Here is a 19,709-nt window from a genome sequence, read left to right on the forward strand (position 1 = left end):
CTAAAGTATTAAGTTTTTTGTGATCATCATAAGCTTTCTTTTACTGCTTTAACTTACTCTGTAAGCTTAGAGATAACCAGAGGGCTCTAGATTTGGCCGTACCACCTGTTATCTTTATGGAGACATGTAGAATCTCGCTTTTGAATGCCTCCCACTGGTCTGCCACTGATTTTCCTTCAAGTAGATATAACCCAACCACTCTGTACCTCTACCTCCCAAAAGACTCTTGATCACATTTATACCCTTTGCTCTGTTTGTTTTCCAGTCTTAACGACAACAGAAAATCTGAAGGGGACCTGGGAATGAGATTTAGTTTGTAAGACAGGAGAGGAAGAATGAAGACTTGTACAGAAACAAAAAGCTTACAACTACCACTTGCAGATGAATGGGACAGTCATCTTAAGATAATACATCAAAGGTACACAAGGAAGAAGAGGGTCAATGTCAATTGGATAAAAAATTGGCTTAAGGACAGAAAACAGCGAGTTGTAGTAAATGGCTGTTTTTCAGACTGGAGTAGACAGTGGTGTTCCCCAAGGGTCAGTGCTTAAAACTGCTTTTTTTGCAACATACAAATTACTGGGATCTTGGAACAGAGAGTAGAATCTCAAAATTTGCCGATGACACCCAACTTGGAGGTGCGGCAAACAGCGAGCATGATATGAACCGCCTGCAACAGGACATAGATAGGCTAGCAGAACGGGCAGACAGGTGACAGATGGAATTTAACACTGACAAGTGTGAGGTGATGCATTTTGGCAGAAGGAATAGGGAGAGGCAATATATACTTAATGGCACAGTTCTAAAGAGTTTGCAGGAACAGAGGGACCTGTGGGTGCATGTGCATCAATCTTTGAAGGTGGCAGGGCATATTGAGAGAATTGTTAGCAAAGCTAACCATATGGGATCTTGAGCTTCATAAATAGAGGCATTGCGTACAAAAGCAGGCAAGTTATGCTGAACCTTTATAAAGCTCTGGTTAGACCACAAGTGGAGTATTGCATCCAGTTCTGGTCATCACCCTTTAGGAAGGATGTGAGGGTCCTTGAGAGGGTGCAAAGGAGATTTACCAGAATGGTTCCAGGGATGGGGGATTTTAGTTACAAGGTTAGGTTGGAAAAACTGGGATTGTTCTCTTTAGAACAAAGGAGAGTCAAGGGAGATTTAATAGAGGTGTACAAGACTATGACGGGCTTAGATAAGTTAGACAAGGAAAAACTGTTCCCATTAACTATCGGTATAAGGACTAGAGAACACAGATTGAAGGTTGTGGGCAAGAGTTGTAAGGGGAATATAAGGAAGAACTTATTTTATGTCGCAGCTGGTAATGGCCTGAAACTCTCTGCCCACAAGGGTGGAAGCAGAGACAAACAATGGCTTCAAAAGGAAACTGGATAGCAACTTGAAGGAAACAAACTTGCAGCACTACGGCCATCGAGTGGCGAAGCGGGATTGACTGGATAGCTCTGTGGAGAGCCGGCATGGACTCGATGGGCCGAATGGTCTTCTTCTGTGCCGTAAATGACTCTATGACATTCCACAGATGCTCCACAAATACTGTTCACCTGAATAGACGATGATGGGATTCACAATTCCTACAGACATAAGGATGGCTACCCATTGGGCCTACCCAATTGTGGACTCCCCAGCAACTCAAAAGCACCTTAATGAAGATAGTGGAATTTGTATTTTACTGCCAAAAAGTGATGTGATGGATAGAGGTACAAAATTACAACTTTTTACTAAGGAAAAAACTTGGGTTACAAACCTAATACAAAGCCTCAGGACAGTCCAATTATTGCACAAAATAAGGTAGGACTAATCAAAGACTAAGTTTGATCACTGATTATAACAGCAGCATAGGTAGATGTCTTCCTCATCCGTTAATAAAAGTTACCTCGATATAAATGGTGCTAAATTCCTAAATTGAATTATGCAAGACTTACCTTCAGAAGAGGGTGAATCTTGTCAACAGGCAACAAAAGGGGATTTCTACGTTTGCGTTTTTCTATGGCAGATTGCGCATCCGCTATGGCCCACTTGTCGATTGGATGTGGGAATGATTTCTGCACACGCTCCTAAAGGACAGGTTTAAAAAAAAAACTATTGTATTCTGTGAAATCAGTTAAATGTCAGATGCACAACAATGACATTCATTAACATATTTCAATCTTACCGGTTACTTACTTAGAATACTAAATTGAAGATTTTAACACCCATCCCAAACAGGCCGTAATCCTTTCACCAGGAAACCTGATATCTTGGTTTTAAAAAACAACAGTCCAGATCACTTTTGTTTGCACTGCTGAGTTCAATATGTGTGAGTAAGTAGATCCCCTGCTTAACCAGATGTTGTTACAGAACAGGGTGAGCATTTGAACCATTTCCCCATAAGGGTTTTTTTTTCCCCTATTCACTCCATGCATTTCCCTCCAATTTATATCTTCTCTTTCCCCCACTTTCCGCTTAATGCGCATTTCTGTCTTTGATTAGTGCCACTACCTCTTCCTTTCTCAGCAGGAGAAAGTCAGCTGAACGCTAACAAGACACAGCTATTCCATCCTTCTCGGCGCAGAAATATCCTGGATAGGTTTCTCTGACGTTCCAAGAAAATTGCATCGCACTGCCTTAATAATATTGATTTAATTAGTGATAGCACTAATCAGAGGCACATTACAATTTGGAGAGGAACAAAGGAAGAAGCAGAGGGGAGAAAGCAGAAAACTGTTAAGTCAAAGACAATATATTACTAAATACTACCAAGTTCAAAGTCAACCTTTTGGGAATTGGCTTTACATGGCAAGGTTCCCTGCACTGTTGATCTTGTTCGGAGTACAATTTTTTCAAATGGATAAATCCCAGATCTCAAATGTGGCCTCCAGTCCCTGACTTTGGATGTAGTCTACATTTACATTACATCTGTAGCATTGATGCAAGGCAGTAAATGCACACTAAAATAGGCTATGGTGCAAATTCATTACTTAGGGCATGTATATGAGGGCCTCATTACGTTTTCAATAATAAAATGCAACAACCTTACAGAATTTGGAGAAAGAAATGGCTGCAAGTCAATTAAGACTTTACAAAAAAGCAAAAAAATGTAATTTAGACAATGTGCAGAAAGTCTCACTTTCTGCTTTAACTTGGTACTATTATGAAAGCATCTGTGTAATCACGTGGCTGATGAACAACGACAGGCAAGCCCGCCACCTCCCAAAAACTATTGTTGAAGAACGAGCTTGCTTTAGAAAACAATTGGAGACTTTGGCTGGAGAAAGACATTAGCACATCAACAGACAAGAACTTCAAAGGACAAAGGAGCTATTCCCTGCTCCAATTTAATCCACAGTGGACTTTTGATTACCAGGCATTGAAGCATTCCCGGTTAACTACTAAGATGACCGAATACACAGGCGTGGTCAGGCCAGTTTGGTCACATGACTGACTGTTGGAGTTTTTTGAATTTGAGCTTCCAACAAGGAATTTGAAATCAGAAGGCTGTTTTCTCCCTGGACTGAGAACACCTCTCTTCTGTCTGCTCTTATCTCGCTCTCACCAGCTTCGGAGACCATTGAAGACATATGAAGCCCAAGAGAGAAAAGTCTCCCACAGTGAACAGGGTTTAAGAAGAAATAAAGACAAGAAATACTGGAACCACTCAGCAGGTCTGGCAGCATCTGTGGAAAGGGAAGCAGAGTTAACGTTTCGGGTCAGTGACCCTTCTTCGGAACTAGCAAATATTAGAAATGTCAAAGGTTATAAGCAAGTGAGGCGGGGGTGGGGCAAGAGATAACAAAGGAGAAGGTGTAGATTGGACAAGGCCACATAGCTGACCAAAAGGTCATGGAGCAAGGGCAAACAATATATTAATGGTGTGTTGAAAGACAAAGCATTAGTACAGATAGGGTGTTAATGGACTGAAGATTGAACAGCAGCAAGTACAAACATGAAAAAAAATAGTGGGTAAGCAAACTGAACAAACTAAGATGAAATGAAAAACAAAAAATATTTGTAAAAAGTGTAAAAAAGAAAAAAATAACTAAAAAGTAAAATGGGGGGCCTGTCATGCTCTTTTATTTTTAGTTATATTTTCTTTTTTACATTTTTTTTTACAATTCTTTTTTGTTTATTTCATTTCATCTTAGTTTGTTCAGTTTGCTTACCCACTGTTTTTTTCATGTTTGTACTTGCTGCTGTTCAATCTTCCCCCAACCTTCTCTTCTCTAAGGAGAACAATCCCAGCTTCTCCAAACGTAACTGAAGTCCCTCATCCTTGGAAATATTCTCATAAATCTTTGCTGCACCCTCTCCAAAGCCTTAACATCCTTCCTCAAGTGTGATGCCCAGAATTGGACACAATGCTCGTGTTGAGGCCAAAATAGTGTTTTATAAAGGCACATCATAACTTCCTTGCTTTTATACTCTATGCCTTTATTTATAAAGCCCAGGATCCCTATCTTTTAACCACTATCTCAACCTGCCCTGCCACCTTCAACGATTCGTGCACATATACCCCTCAGCATCTCTGTTCCTGCTCCCCCTTGAGAATTGTACCCTTTAGTTTATTTTACCTCTCCTTCTTCTTCCTACCAAAATGTATCACTTCACTCTTCTCTGCATAAATTTCATCTGCCACAAGTCCACCCGTTATTTCAGCTTAACTGTGTCCTCTCTATCACTATCCTCGTCACAGTTTACAATGCTTCCAAATTTTGTGTCATCTGCAAATTTTGAAATTGTGCCCTGCACACCCAAGGCTAAGTCATTAATGTAAATCAAGAAAAGCAGTGGTCCTAGTATGGACCCATGGGGAACCCCACGGTATACTTTCCTCAAGCCCGAAAAACAACCGTTAACTACTACTCTCTTTCCTGTCACTCAATCAACTTCATATCCATGCTGTCACAGTCCCTTTTATTCCATGGGCTTCAACTTTGCTGGCAAACCTATTAGGTGGCACTTGATCAAGCACATTTTGGAAGTCCATATACACGGCAGCTATTAAACGCCAGAAAGTTTGTTGTGGAAGGATGATGCTGGAGCCCATCTTTACTCAGTTTCACATTTGTTGTACAGAGTAAAAGGTTTACAAACATGTAAATCCTCGCTCAAACCCTCCACCTGCATATAATTAAACAATTGATATACAATTAACAGATTAGCAGCAGCAACTGCATTACCCTCATCAACTCTCTGTCACCTCATCAAAAAATTCTATCAAGTTGGTTTACCTTTAACAAATCTGTGCTGGCTTTCCTTAACTAGTCAACACTGGTACAAGTGATTGTTAGTTTTGTCCTGGATTATTATGGCTAGCACCTCTGCAATTTTCGCCCTTACTTCCTTCAGCATCTTGGATGCATCCCTTCCGGTCCTGGTGACTGGTGACAAGGAACTCATCATCCTCAGTGATTTCAATCTCTGTCTCAGCCCTGACAACTAACCTCTTTAGGTTCTCCCCAATTCTCATGTCTTCATCAAGCTCACCTTAACACTAAAATCTACCTCCTTCTCCCTCAAACCCATTCCCACTAAAATCCTAATTACTCAAGTTCTGTTCCTGACAACTACTGTAGCTGATATTGTAAATGTTTCACTCTTCTCGGGTGGTGCCCCCAACCTTTCAAAACCATCATCCCCTTCCTCAAGAAATCCACCCTCAACCCCCTCTGTCCTAGCTAACAGCCAAGCCATCTCTAATCTCCCTTTCCTATGCAAAGTCCATCAATCCGTTCTGTTGTTGCGTCCCAGATTCGTGCCCATCTCTCCTGCAACTCCATGTTTAAAGTTCAACCAATCAGTTTTCCATCCTTACTTCAGCAAGTACACGGTCCAAAACAAAAGAGTCAGGGACATCTGTGACTGTATTGCATCATCTCTTGTCCTCCTTGACTTCTTTGCAGCCTTTAACACAATCAATCACAGAATCTTTCCTTCACTGCCCAGCTCTGTGCCATCTCACCTATCCAAATGTAGCCAAAGCATCTTTAGTAAAGGCTTCTCTTCCCAATCCTTGTACCATCACCTCCAGTTTCCCCAAGAATCTTTCCTTAGTCCCTCCCTACTTCCTTATCTACATGCTTCCTCTTGGCACCATCTGAAGTCAAAGGTCCAGCTTCAAAATGTATACCGATGACCTTCACTTCAGCCCAGTCAATAACTTTATGTCACCACCAATTCCATACCCCTTCCTCGGCCACCATCTCCGGCAGAACCACATGATTTACAATCTCGTCATCCTGTTCGGCCCTGAGCTGAGCTGCAGACCTTATGTCCTTCTCGATCACAAAGCCCACCTCATCTATCTTTAACAGGGAAGGTTGAGAAAATAGTTAATAAAGCATATGGGGTCCTGAACTTTATAAACAGGGGCATAGAGTACAAAAACAAGGAAGTTATAATAAACTTGTTGAATACACTGGTTCAGCTTCAATTGAACAGAGTAGATAGGGAGAAACTGTTCCCGTTGGCCGAAGGATCCAGAACCAGAGGACACCGATTTAAGGCGATTGGCAAAAGAAGCAACGGCGACAGGAGGAAAAACTTTTTTATGCAGTGAGTGGTTAGGATCTGGAATGCACTGTCTGAGAGCATGATGGAGGCAGATTCAATCAAGGCCTTCGAAACAGAATGGGATAATTATCTGAAGAGAAAACATTTGCAGGGCTACGGGGAAAAGGCAGGGAAGTGGTACTAGGCAAGTTGCCCTTGCTGACAGCAGCACAGACATGATGGGCCAAATGTGCCATAACCATTCTATGAACATCACCCATCTCTACTTGTACCTCAACCCATCTACTGTTGAAACTCTCATTCATGCTTTTATCACCTCCACACTCAATTACTGTAGGTTGGAATTCTTACAATATTGGTTAATTCTCACCTACAATGCCCAGCAGTGTTAAGTCAGTTGACACAGCAACAGGAGGCAGCAACTGGTGTAGGGGCTGCGGGAAGAAGTGTTGGGTGTCATGCTGAAGGCAGGAGTGTCAGAATGAAGTTGGGCAAAGAACAGCCTTAATTTTGCAAAGAGTGTGAACTTGGGGGATGGGAGGGAAAGGAAGAGAAGGGGAAGTGTACCAGCTTGAACTAAGGGGGAGAAGGAAAGTGCCAAAGCATTAAAATGTGAAAAGGCTATCCAAACAATTTCATTACTGCAGGATGGATGTGGCCCATGATAAGCAACTAAATGCCTTACAAACAGAAAATGTCTGGATCCCCAGTGCAATACAGAGTGTATATACTTGCAATTCAACTTCACCTCACCTCCACATCCTGAACACTGCGAGGCTGGGCTAGACAGAGCATGCTCAGTAACTGTAGGATTAGCTCTTCAATGTACTGCAAGGCATCCTCAGTAGATGCAAGCTTGGGATGTACTTGTTGCTGAACCTGCCAACAGCAAACAGAAACACAATTAACAATGTCGTTGTTGTTGATTAAAAAGTAAATACAAAACTCGACCAATAATAAACACAAAATATAGCAATCTAATACTTCACGTCATACTTCAAATACTGAAAGAAAAATCAACCATCCCCATATGCAATGTTATGTGGTATTTCAGGGTGTATATTTTAGATTTAGATGTAATTGCAATAAATATTCCTTCATAACATCATTACAGATGTGGAAGGCCATATAGCTCATCTAAATTCATTCGGATCAAGCCCTCGTTACAAATTTGGGTCTGCCATAGATACCTTCTCAGGTACAGTGGCATCAATCACCGTCACGGTGTCTTATTTCTCCAGGAGTTGACTCAACTGCCCTATTTCTACTTGCACGATAGCATAACCTGGACGTAAAAATAGCACCCTCTAGCGACATGAAGTAATATTCTTATCTTTTACACAAGTACTTTTTAATTCTCTCAAAAGGCAAACCATGTGAACACTTAATGAGACAAGGTTTGATATGAATCATTAAGCTGATTTACTTCATAGCCCATAAACATAAAGAGTAACAGTAATCAGACTTACTTATTTCAATGAATACTTGTCTTTATGTAATAGTATAAATTGATGAATATACGATACTTCCCCACATCAGGAGGTCATCTTACTTGACAAACAAAATACTCCTCCAATGTCTGTCCTTTAGCCGAGGGCAGATAATTTCCTGCCTACAATCTCCTACCTTTTCTCCTCTCTGTCTGATTTCAGTGTAAGCTTTTTTGTCAAAATGCACTTCACCCAAAATTAGAATCCAGCAGCCGAACTTGGTAATGACACTTGTTGACTTAAAATGAAGTATTGTTTCAGCATCAATGCGTACCAATGGTAATTAGAATATGAAACTATCTTCTGGATCTTATCTACATTTTCCAGTTCTGCTATTCTGTGAATTTAACCTAGCAAGACCTAATCTTAACTTAATAGTAATATTTTTAAGATACACTGTACCAAAGACCTCCTCAATGATAGTATCAGAAATCCCAAAATGTGACAAACCTGTCCTGCAATCTACCATTAAATTGTTTCTTAAATGCATCCTTTGTTTTTGCATCCACTACTTCATCTGGAAGTCTGTTCCATGAGTTGATCGGTTTGTGAGTGAAGAAAAACGTCCTGTAATCAGTCCTAATTTACCTGTTACTAGTTTGAACCCATGTCTCCTTGTTTTACTCTCCCAATTTAATTTGAAGTAATATTCCAAATTTACTTTCTCCATTCCCTAAACAAATTTACATACCTCTAAGATCACCTCAAGATATCTCCTTTCCAGACAGAAAAGCCCACGTTTCTCCAATCTTTCTTCGCAGCTCAGACCACTAACACTCGGGATCAGCCTCATGGCTCTTCTTTGCACTGCCTCCAGCCAACCATTATCTCCTTTATGTCTCAATGGCCAGAACTGAACAAAGTATTCAAACTAAAGCCTAACCAGATCTACATAGAGTTTGATCACAATTTCTCCTAACGTGCATTCTACTGTTTTTTTTTATTCATTCATGGGACGTGGACAACGCTGGCCAGGCCAGCATTTATTGCCCACCCCTAATTGCCCTCGAGAAGGTGGTGGTGAGCGGTCTTCTTGAACCGCTGCAGTCCATTTGGGGTAGGAATACCCACAGTGCTGTTAGGAAGGGAGTTCCAGGATTTTGACCCAGCGACAGTGAAGGAACGGCGAGAAAGTTCCAAGTCAGGATGGTGCGTGACTTGGAGGGGAACTTGCAAGTGGTGGTGTTCCCATGTATTTGCTGCCCTTGTCCTTCTAGTTGGTAGAGGTCGCGGGTTTGGAAAGTGCTGTCTAAGGAGCCTTGGTGCATTGCTGCAGTGCATCTTGTAGATGGTACACACTGCTGCCACTGCGCGTCAGTGGTGGAGGGAGTGAATGTTTGTAGATGGGGTGCCAATCAAGCGGGCTGCTTTGTCCTGGATGGTGTCAAGCTTCTTGAGTGTTGTTGGAGCTGCACCCATCCAGGCAAGTGGAGAGTATTCCATCACACTCCTGACTTATGCCTTGTAGATGGTGGACAGGCTTTGGGGAGTCAGGAGGTGAGTTACTCGCCTCAGGATTCCTAGCCTCTGACCTCCTCTTGTAGCCACGGTATTTATATGGCTACTCCAGTTCAGTTTCTGGTCAATGGTGGCCCCTAGGATGTTGATAGTGGGGGATTCAGCGATGGTAATGCTGTTGAATGTCATGGGGAGATGGTTAGATTCTCTCTTGTTGGAGATAGTCATTGCCTGGCACTTGTGTGGCGCGAATGTTACTTGCCACTTATCAGCCCAAGCCTGGATATTGTCCAGGTCTTGCTGCATTTCTACACGGACTGCTTCAGTATCTGAGGAGTCACGAATGGTGCTGAACATTGTGCAATCATCAGCGAACATCCCCACTTCTGACCTTATGATTGAAGGAAGGTCATTGATGAAGCAGCTGAAGATGGTTGGGCCTAGGACACTACCCTGAGGAACTCCTGCAGTGATGTCCTGGAGCTCAGATGAATGACCTTCAACAACCACAACCATCTTCCTTTGTGCTAGGTATGACTCCAGCCAGCGAGGGTTTTTCCCCGATTCCCATTGACCTCAGTTTTGCTGGGGCTCCTTGATGCCATATTCGGTCAAATGCAGCCTTGATGTCAAGGGCAGTCCCTCTCACCTCACCTCGAGTTCAGCCCTTTTGTCCATGTTTGAACCAAGGCTGTAATGAGGTCAGGAGCTGAGTGGCCCTGGCGGAACCCAAACTGAGCGTCACTGAGCAGGTTATTGCTAAGCAAGTGCCGCTTGATTGCACTGTTGATGACACCTTCCATCACTTTACTGATGATAGAGAGTAGGCTGATGGGGCGGTAATTGGCTGGGTTGGATTTGTCCTGCTTTTTGTGTACAGGACATACCTGGGCAATTTTCCACATTGCAGGGTAGATGCCAGTGCTGTAGCTGTACTGGAACAGCTTGGCTAGGCACACGGCAAGTTCTGGAGCAGAGGTCTTCAGTACTATTGCCGGAATATTGTCAGGGCCCATAGCTTTTGCAGTATCCAGTGCCTTCAGTAGTTTCTTGATATCACGCGGAGTGAATCGAATTGGCTGAAGTCTGGCATCTGTGATGCTGGGGACTTCAGGAGGAGGCTGAGATGGATCAACTTGGCACTTCTGGCTGAAGATTGTTGCAAATGCTTCTGCCTTTATCTTTCACGCTGATGTGCTGGGCTCCCCCATCATTGAGAATGGGGATATTTGTGGAGCCACCTTCTCCAGTTAGTTGTTTAATTGTCCACCACCACTCACGGCTGGATGTGGCAGGACTGCAGAGCTTAGATCTGATCCGTTTGTTATGGGATCTCTGTCTATCGCATGCTGCTTACGCAGTTTGGCACGCAGATAGTCCTGTGTTGTAGCTTCACCAGGCTGACACCTCATTTTGAGGTCTGCCTGGTGCTGCTCCTGGCATGCCCTCCTGCACTCTTCATTGAACCAGGGTTGGTCTCCTGGCTTGATGGTAATGGTAGAGTGGGGGATATGCCGGGCCATGAGGTTACAGATTGTGGTGGAGTACAATTCTGCTGCTGCTGATGGACCACAGCGCCTCATGGATGCCCAGTTTTACATTGCTAGATCTGTTCGAATTCTATCCCATTTAGCACAGTGATAGTGCCACACAACACGATGCACGGTATCCTCAATGTGAAGGTGGGAGTTCGTCTCCACAAGGACTGTGCGGTGGTCACTCCTACCAATACAGTCATGGACAAAAGCATCTGCGGCAGGCAGATTGGTGAGGACGAGGTCAAGTATGTTTTTCCCTCGTGTTGGTTCCCCCACCACCTGCCGCAGACCCAGTTTAGCAGCTATGTCCTTTAGGACTCGGCCAGCTCGGTCAGTAGTGGTGCTACCGAGTCACTCTTGGTGATGGACATTGAAGTCCCCCACCCAGAGTACATTTTGTGCCCTTGCCACCCTCAGTGCTTCCTCCAAGTGGTGTTCAACATGGTGGAGTACTGAAGCATCAGCTGAGGGAGGGCGGTAGGTGGTAATCAGTGGGAGGTTACCTTGCCCATGTTTGACCTGATGCCATGAGACTTCATGGGGCCCGGAGTCGATGTTGAGGACTCGCAGGGCAACTCCCTCCCTACTGTATACCACTGTGCCACCACCTCTGCTGGGTCTATCCTGCTGGTGGGACAGGACATACCCAGGGATAGTGATTGCAGTGTCTGGGACATTGTCTGTAAAGTATGATTCCTTGAGTGTGACCATGTCAGGCTGTTGCTTGAATAGTCTGTGGGACAGCTCTCTCAACTTTGGCACAAGCCCCTAGATGTTAGTAAGGAGGACTTTGCAGGGTCGACAGGGCTGTGTTTGCCATTGTCGTTTCCGGTACCTAGGTCGATGCCGGGTGGTCCGTCCGGTTTCATTCCTTTTTATTGACTTCGTAGTGGTTAGGTACAACTGAGTGGCTTGCTAGGTCATTTCAGAGGGCATGTAAGAGTTAACCACATTGCTGTGGGTCTGGAGTCACATGTAGGCCAGACCAGGTAAGGACAGCAGATTTCCTTCCCTAAAGGACATTAGTGAACCAGATGGGTTTTTAAAACAATCGACAATGGTTTCATGGCCATCATTAGACTAGCTTTAATTCCAGATTTCTATTAATTAAATTCAAATTCCACCTTCTGCTGTGGTGGGATTCGAACCCAAGTCCCCAGAGAAATACCCTGGGTCTCTGGGTTACTAGTCCAGCGATAGTACCACTACTCCACCACCTCCCCTATGGCTATGTAGTTCAATATTCTACTGACTTTGCTGATTGCTGCTCTGCACTGGTTGGACTTGTTAAGCATCCAGTCTACGAAGACTCCCAGAACTCTTTTCAGCTTTATTGTTATCTATTTGAACACCATTCATGGAGTATATGTGTCATCTATTTTTCCTATCTACGTACAACACTTTTAAAGAGTCGGCATTAGGGAATGAGCAAGGCTCCAGCAAGCTTAGGCCACAGTGAGATCACACTAAACATCAGAAACTGCATTTCAGGATGGCCTGAAGTTCAGTTTCTGATATTTACTGTCATTTTAGCACAGCCCAAGCAAGACAGCGATCACCAATTGCTGTATTACAACTAATTTGCTGAAGCAATGCATTACATAACTGACAGGAGATTTAAAAAATCCCATATTTTACAGGACCTCACAGATATAATATTGGCAATATTTATTTACCACTTCACAAAACAGTTATGTGAAAAGGCAAGAACCTTATTAATGAGAATAAAATAGTGGACAAACCAAGATTAACTGATTTAAAAAAAAAAATAAGTATTCACTGGAGAAAACTAACAATATGCCCTTCTGCAGGTTTAAGGAGCTTTGACATCAACAAGAGAGTTTCAAGACAGGTTTGAAGGGCACAAAACCAACAGTCCTCAAGGACAGATGATATCAACTGCAGTATACGGAGACTAGCAATGAAGTTTGAAATGCTAACAGAAAGGAAAAATATGCATTTATCTTTCACTTCCTCCAAACACTGTAAAGCTACTTATGAAGTGTAAACTCACAGCTGTTATGCTGACAAATGTAGGAGCCAGCTTGCAAACAGCAAGGTTCCAAAAAGGCAATTGAATAATTAATCTGTTTGGGTGGTGTTGGCTCAGCAATAAATGCTGGCTCAGAGGCCCAGACACCAGGACAGCTCCCTATTTCTTCTTAGCATTGTTAACACCAGAAAAAGCAGACTGGGCCTCCAATTAATGTCTCAGCCAAAAGACAGTACGACCAACAATGCAACACTCCCTCAGCCTAGTTTATGTGCTCAAGTCCTGGAATGGGCTTGAACTCGAGACCTATTAGTCAGGCAAAGTATGCTACTAACATTGACGAGTTAGTGTTGGGAAAGTACTACTAGATTGTAAACAAAATAACAAGATCCCCATCCCCCACGACCCAAGACCACAGTATCGCCTTCCAAGTAGCTCCACACATACCCTTCCCCAATACTCTCAGAGCTCTGCAACCTGTTATTTCCAAAACCCATCAACCTGTCATTACACCCAGACCCTGCAATCCCCTTTCCACTGTTCCCGCCCACCAAGAAACCCCTCGCTAAAACTTCTTCACCCCACCCAGACCCCAAGACCATTCTCCCACCACTACCAGACCCAGCAAACCCTGCCTACCACGTTGACATTCCAGCACCCCTAGACTACAAAAGTCTGCTCCTGTTATTCTTAAGACCCCTGCACCCCATCACAGATAGTCCCACAAATAACACTGCCCTCATCACACTGGCCCCACACCCTGGGTTATCTTTCCAATGCTAACAAACCAAATAACACCCTGTTTGCCAAGTCCTTCTATATACCTCCTAACTGCTTGCAACCAGTGAGCAATTTCCTCACCATCTGCCAGTGGATCTTGGACTTCAAATAAAAACCATGTTAAGACATAGAATTGAGTACATGGGTAAAGATATCATCATAATCTGATTTCCAATTTCAATGAAAATGTCATAATTTGAACTAAAATATCATTAATATTCCTATAATTGTCATAAAAGTGCAATTTAATTTATTCAATCACCATAAACCAGTGGCACTGAATGTATACTTTACCTTATAAAGCATAATGCAACTCTTAGTGTGAGCAACATGGGGGATCTGCTATTATAAAAACTTAACACACTTCCTATACATTAATTCAGCCATCACATTTATAATATGCAAAGTCAGCATCACACTTCCACCCGATTGATTTAGGAATACAGATAGGCACCCCATATACTGTCAAAATCATGAAAAGTGGAATTCTAAACTCCCAATGAAAAGCTACTAAGAACTAATGAAACCAATCCTCAAAAACCAGTCAGAAAAATCTATGAATCAATTACGCAAGCATAGAACTAGGTTAGATGGCAGGAGGTTTTCTCCCTCCACGGATGGTTATCAACCGCTGTAACTAACTGCATGCATATGCATGAAGTGCTGATTTAATACAAGCATCTAAAAGGGAGTTGGACAAACTGAGGTTGATATCACCGTGTACAAAGCAATGTGGAATGTTAGGTTGAGTGCCTCATGGTTACTGTGATTTTCTAAAACTCCTTCAGGGGAGGGGGGGGTGTGGTCAGAGGGGAAATTCCCATAATTTGTATTTCCATTTGTTACGACCGACCGCTCCAGTCAAAGCCCCCAATCAAAATATATGATTCTGATTGTGGTGGGAGAAACGCACTGTTAATTCATTCCTGTCTCTGCACAGATCGCTTAACATACCATTTTAAACTTTCCAAATTAAAGAAAGACCCAGCCAAATTGTACCCTCTATTAACCCCCAAATGAGGCTAACCAAACCAGGTATCTTTAAATCAACAAATTAATTGTTTAATTAGGAAAACTAAATTCTTAAACACTACTAAGATATAAACAACATTTAAAATGAGTCCTTGCAGATTTACGCTCCTGCCGGATGTGGAACAATCCAAGGTTGCTTGAAGTCCTCAGAGCCGTCCAATGGGGGAAAAAAAAGGTTCTTCAACAGTAGAACAGTCCGTAGTCCAATTCAGAAGTTGAAACTGTTGCTCCTTCTCCAGTGAAGGATTTCAACAATTAACAACTTGCAAACACTTTTTAATGAACCAATTTAACGTTAGAATTTTTGAGGGATAAAAGATTGTCACAGTCTATCTTCTCTTCCTTCAGTTTAAGTTATCAGAGATCTCTGTGTTGGCTTGACATTTTAGAATTTTGAGAGAGAATAATAGTCTAAGTTCTCTTCCTTCAGTTTAAATGGTCTGAGAGCTCACCTTTCAGGTGCTAATACACAGCTGTCTGTTTCTCAGTTTTCACGATAAGCCAATTCAAAATGTAACAATGTATCTCTCGATCGCTGGTCCTGAATGGCTGTATTCCGGGCAACGAGAAGGCACTCTTTGAATCACAGTCTCCAAGTGGCAGCATCCCGGGCAATGAGAATGCATTCTTTGACTCAGTCTTTGGAGCTTGCTGTCTTAAAGCAGTACTGTTCCCTTTCCAGCCTTAAAGACACACCGCATTCTTCCCAAATAAAAAAACTACAGGATCATAACACATTGAATAGACTGGGAATTTTTTTTTTTTTAAATTGTCTGTCTAAGAGATTACATAGCTGCCAGTCAGTTCTATTCCAGATAGCCAGGGGGTGATCTTTACACACTTAAAAGCCTTTATTTACAGAGACACATATTGAAAACGTGCACCTCCTAACCAACAACCACAGTCTCAGTCTGCTCCTATATACAGGAGCACAAGTGAATCCCCAGTTAATGCCGACTACCTGAGCACAATTAAATACTCAATTACTAAATAATTAACAGTCAGTGAGGGGCACTGAGTGTCATGATACTCAAGTGCAACATGATTGTATAGGACATGCCAGATGGGCCATTTGATCTTTTCCTATCCGCTCATCGTGCACAACTTCACCCATCATGCCTATCCTGGTCAATCTCCACTGGCTCCAATGCTCCAGCGCAGTAAATTCAAAGTTCTCTTCTTTCTTTGAAAATCCCCTATCCTGCCCCTACATACTCCTCCAGCTCTATATCTCGCACAAACCTCTTGTGCATTCCACACCCCTATCCTCAGCACAACTGGCAAGACCTCCAAAAGTCTAGAACACACCCACTAAACCTCTGATGGCCTTCTCCTACTGCTTTGAAAAGCCTCCTCAAAATCTACCTCTTTACTCATGCTTTTATATTTCCCAATTCTCCTACTACTGCTGTAGGATATAGAGTCAGTTTCTTCTCTATGGATTCTTTTGGGATATTTACTATATAAATGCAAGTTATAATACTAAGATGCTCCTACAGCCAAAAGCTCAATGTTTGTACCTCAAGAAGGACCAATCGGATGAGGTACTGACAGCAGCCACCATTCATGGAACCGTACCCCAGCTGAGGCATTAGCTTGGAAAGATATAGGAAGAAAACTTCACCAAAGAAATGTTACATTACTGGCTCATACAAATTTTGTTTAAAATTAAACAAAACAGTTGCATGTAGGATAACAGATGGATGGCAGTGAGATACTAGGCATGAATTTAATGCTAAATTCTAATGTTGCCAAAAGGGCAGGTCTCAAAAAACAGCGGTTTCAGTATCAAACCCTGAAAATCAATTCCTTCCTTATAAGTCTGCCAAATGAACCCCACATTCATCCAGTTCAGGCATCCAAGCATATGTCCTGGCAAGACACCTGCCAAGGGAATTCCATTTAAAAACACATGGTTTAGAGAAGGGACATGCTGGTTTTTCAGCCAGAAAACAGCTCCAACAACTACCCAAATGCTTCATCAGCATTAACTGAAATTATCTGTCTGAATATTGCCAGTGTTAGTAGAAGCGATCACCACTGCTGAGTACAATGCTAAATTTAAAGTTTATGATATAATGATGTAGTTGAGTTTATCTATTTTATAGCTCTTCCTCAAAATAATTCTGGTTTTGGGAAACAGAGGAAAATAGCAGAGTATCTAAGAAAGTGGTATTTGTACAGATGTCTGGGAATCATTTCCTGTTTGTTATTCATGACTGAAAACTAAAAATGGTAAGAGTCTATATCATGTACTGCTAGGTATATCTCCCATTTAGTTTCTGCTGCCATTCGGTCCAACAGGTCTATGCTGGCGTTTATGCTTCACAAGAGACTCCTCCTACCTTACCCCATTTCATCCTACGAACATAATTAACTTAATAAGTGCTCTGGGATGTTCTGAGAACCCGAAAGGTGCTATGTAAATTTTGGAATTTCAACTCAGCATTCTAACGGCAGTGCCTGTCAGCAGATTTTGTCCAATTTGATCCAAGCGTTGCATCTTTTCTTTGTTTTATCCTTGCAATTGTGCATACCTGACTACCCATCATTTGAACTGCTTACTGGACTTAATGTAGTGTGTTACGACTGAGGCGGGAGGAGTGCACTGTTTACTCTAGTCCCACTTCTCCACAGGTCACAACATATTATTTTACTTCTTCACACTTATTGATACAGTCAATCATATACTCTATTTTTCCCAGAATATAACACACCAACCAGATTTCTTTACTGAACAACAAAATTAACAGTTTTTTACAAAACAAGTCTAAACTAGTAATGAAGTAAAAGATAAACACACAGATTGAAATTTTTAAAGTTCCCAGTCCTTCACACTCACACACATACACTAGTTAACGGAAAACAAAAAGGGATTTTTATAAATTCAGAGCTGTTAGACAAAAAAAACTTGGGCAGATTATTTGCTCATTTTTGAAGAAAACAACAGATTAAAATATTGTTCCAAAACTGGCATACAGTCCAACTTCTGAGTACACGTAGACAGGTCAGTGAGATCTTTTCGAACAGTTCTTTTCAGTCGGCGTTGAATAGTAATTTAGCAGGCTTTCTTCGAAGACAGGAAATGAGATGAATTGACACAGTGGACTTCTCAGGGTCCTTCAGACATGCTGGAAAGCAAGCTGGGTTGTGATCTTCTCTCCTTTTTATACTACTACAACAGACTTGACTTTATCAGCTTCTCACTCCAGAAGGTAAAACACACATTAACCCACAACCAAAAAGCTTGTGAGTTTTCTGCCCATCCCAGGTGCGCTCTGCTGCTACTGGGCTTGTCCAATCAAGGGACATAGGAACGTAAGAAATAGGAGCAGGAGTAGGCCATTCAGCCCCTCAAGCCTGCCCCGCCATTCAATAAGATCATGGCTGATCTGTCCCAGGCCTCAACTCCTCTTTCGGGCCTGCTCGCATAACCCTCAACTCCGAGATTTCAAAAATCTGTCCACCTCCTCCTTAAATACATTTAGTGACCTAGCCTCCACAACTCTGAGGTAGGAAATTCCAGAGATTCAGCACCCTCTGAGAGAAGAAATTCCTTCGCATCTCAGTTTTAAATGCGTGACCCCTTATTCTGCAACCAGATCCCCTAGTTTGAGATTTCCCCCACTAGTGGAAGCATATTCTCAACATCTACCCTGTCAAGCCCCCTTAGAATCTTATATGTTTCAATAAGATCACCTCTCATTCTTCTAAACTCCAATGAATAAAGGCCTAACCTGCTTAGCTGTTCTTGATAAGACAACCCCTTCATCCCAGGAATCAGCCTAGTGAACCTTTTGTGACCTGCCTCCAATGCTAGTATACCCTTCCTTAAATACGGGGACCAAAACTGTATGCAGTACTCCAGGTGTGGCCTCACCAACACCCTGTACAATTGTAACAAGACTTCCCTATTTTTAAACTCTAACCCCCTAGCAATAAAGGCCAAAATTCCATTTGCCTCCTGATTACTTGCTGCACCTGCATGCTAACATTTTGTGATTCATGTACAAGAACACCCAGATCCCTCTGTACTGCAGTATTTTGCAGTCTTTCTCCATTTAAATAATAATCTGCCTTTTTATTCTTTCTACCAAAGTGGATGATCTCACACTTTCCCACATTAAACTCCATCTCCTAAGTTTTTGCCCTTTGCAGTTTCTTTGTGTCATCACAACATGCCTTCCCACCTATTTTTGCATCAGCAGCAAATTTGGATACACTACGCTCTGTCCCTTCCTCCAAGTCATTAATATAGATAGTAAATAGTTCAGGCCCTCGGACCAATCCTTGTGGCACCCCACTAGTTGTGGATTTCCAACCTGAAAAAGACCCATTCATTCCGACTCTCTGCCTTATGTGTGTTAGCCAATCCTCAATGCCAACAATTACCCCCAATACCTTGTGCTCTTATTTTGTGCAATAACCTTTTATGTGGCACCTTATCGAACGCCTTCTGAAAATCCAAATACACTACATCTACCGTTCCCCTTTATCCACTCTGCTTGTTATATCCTCAAAGAACTCTAACAAATTTGTCAAACATGATTTCCCTTCCATAAAACCATGTTGACTCTGTTTGATTGCAATATGTTTTTCTAAATGTTTCTTCCTTAATAATGGACTCCAGCATTTTCCCAATGACAGATGTTAAGCTAACTGGTCTATAGTTTCCTGCTTTCTGTCCCCCTCCTTTCTTGAATAGGGGTGTCACATTAGCAGTTTTCCAATCCGCTGGTACTCTACTGGAATCCAGTGAGTTATATTATGACCAATGCCTCCACTATCTCTGCAGCCACTTCTTTTAAGACACTTGGATGCAGGCCATCAGGTCCTGGCGACTTGTCTGCCTTTAGTCCCATCAGTTTGTCAAGCACCTTTTCCCTTGTGATAGAGATCGTTACA

At 42.4% G+C, this 19,709-nt stretch overlaps 1 protein-coding gene across 3 annotated transcripts in view; it reads right to left on the reverse strand.

Annotated features, from left to right (window-relative positions):
• Positions 1-19,709, reverse strand: part of LOC137376290 (son of sevenless homolog 1) — a 365,559-nt gene that overhangs the window by 168,383 nt on the left and 177,467 nt on the right. For all 3 annotated transcript variants that reach the window (XM_068044542.1, XM_068044541.1, XM_068044540.1), the window contains exons 2-3: positions 7,267-7,392; positions 1,947-2,078 (exon numbers count right to left, since the gene is read on the reverse strand). In XM_068044542.1, coding sequence (XP_067900643.1) covers positions 1,947-2,078; positions 7,267-7,392 — 258 coding nt within the window. The remainder of the gene's footprint in view (positions 1-1,946; positions 2,079-7,266; positions 7,393-19,709) is intronic.

Source organism: Heterodontus francisci, chromosome 13 (assembly GCF_036365525.1).
Source record: "Heterodontus francisci isolate sHetFra1 chromosome 13, sHetFra1.hap1, whole genome shotgun sequence".
Lineage (NCBI taxonomy): Eukaryota > Metazoa > Chordata > Chondrichthyes > Heterodontiformes > Heterodontidae > Heterodontus > Heterodontus francisci.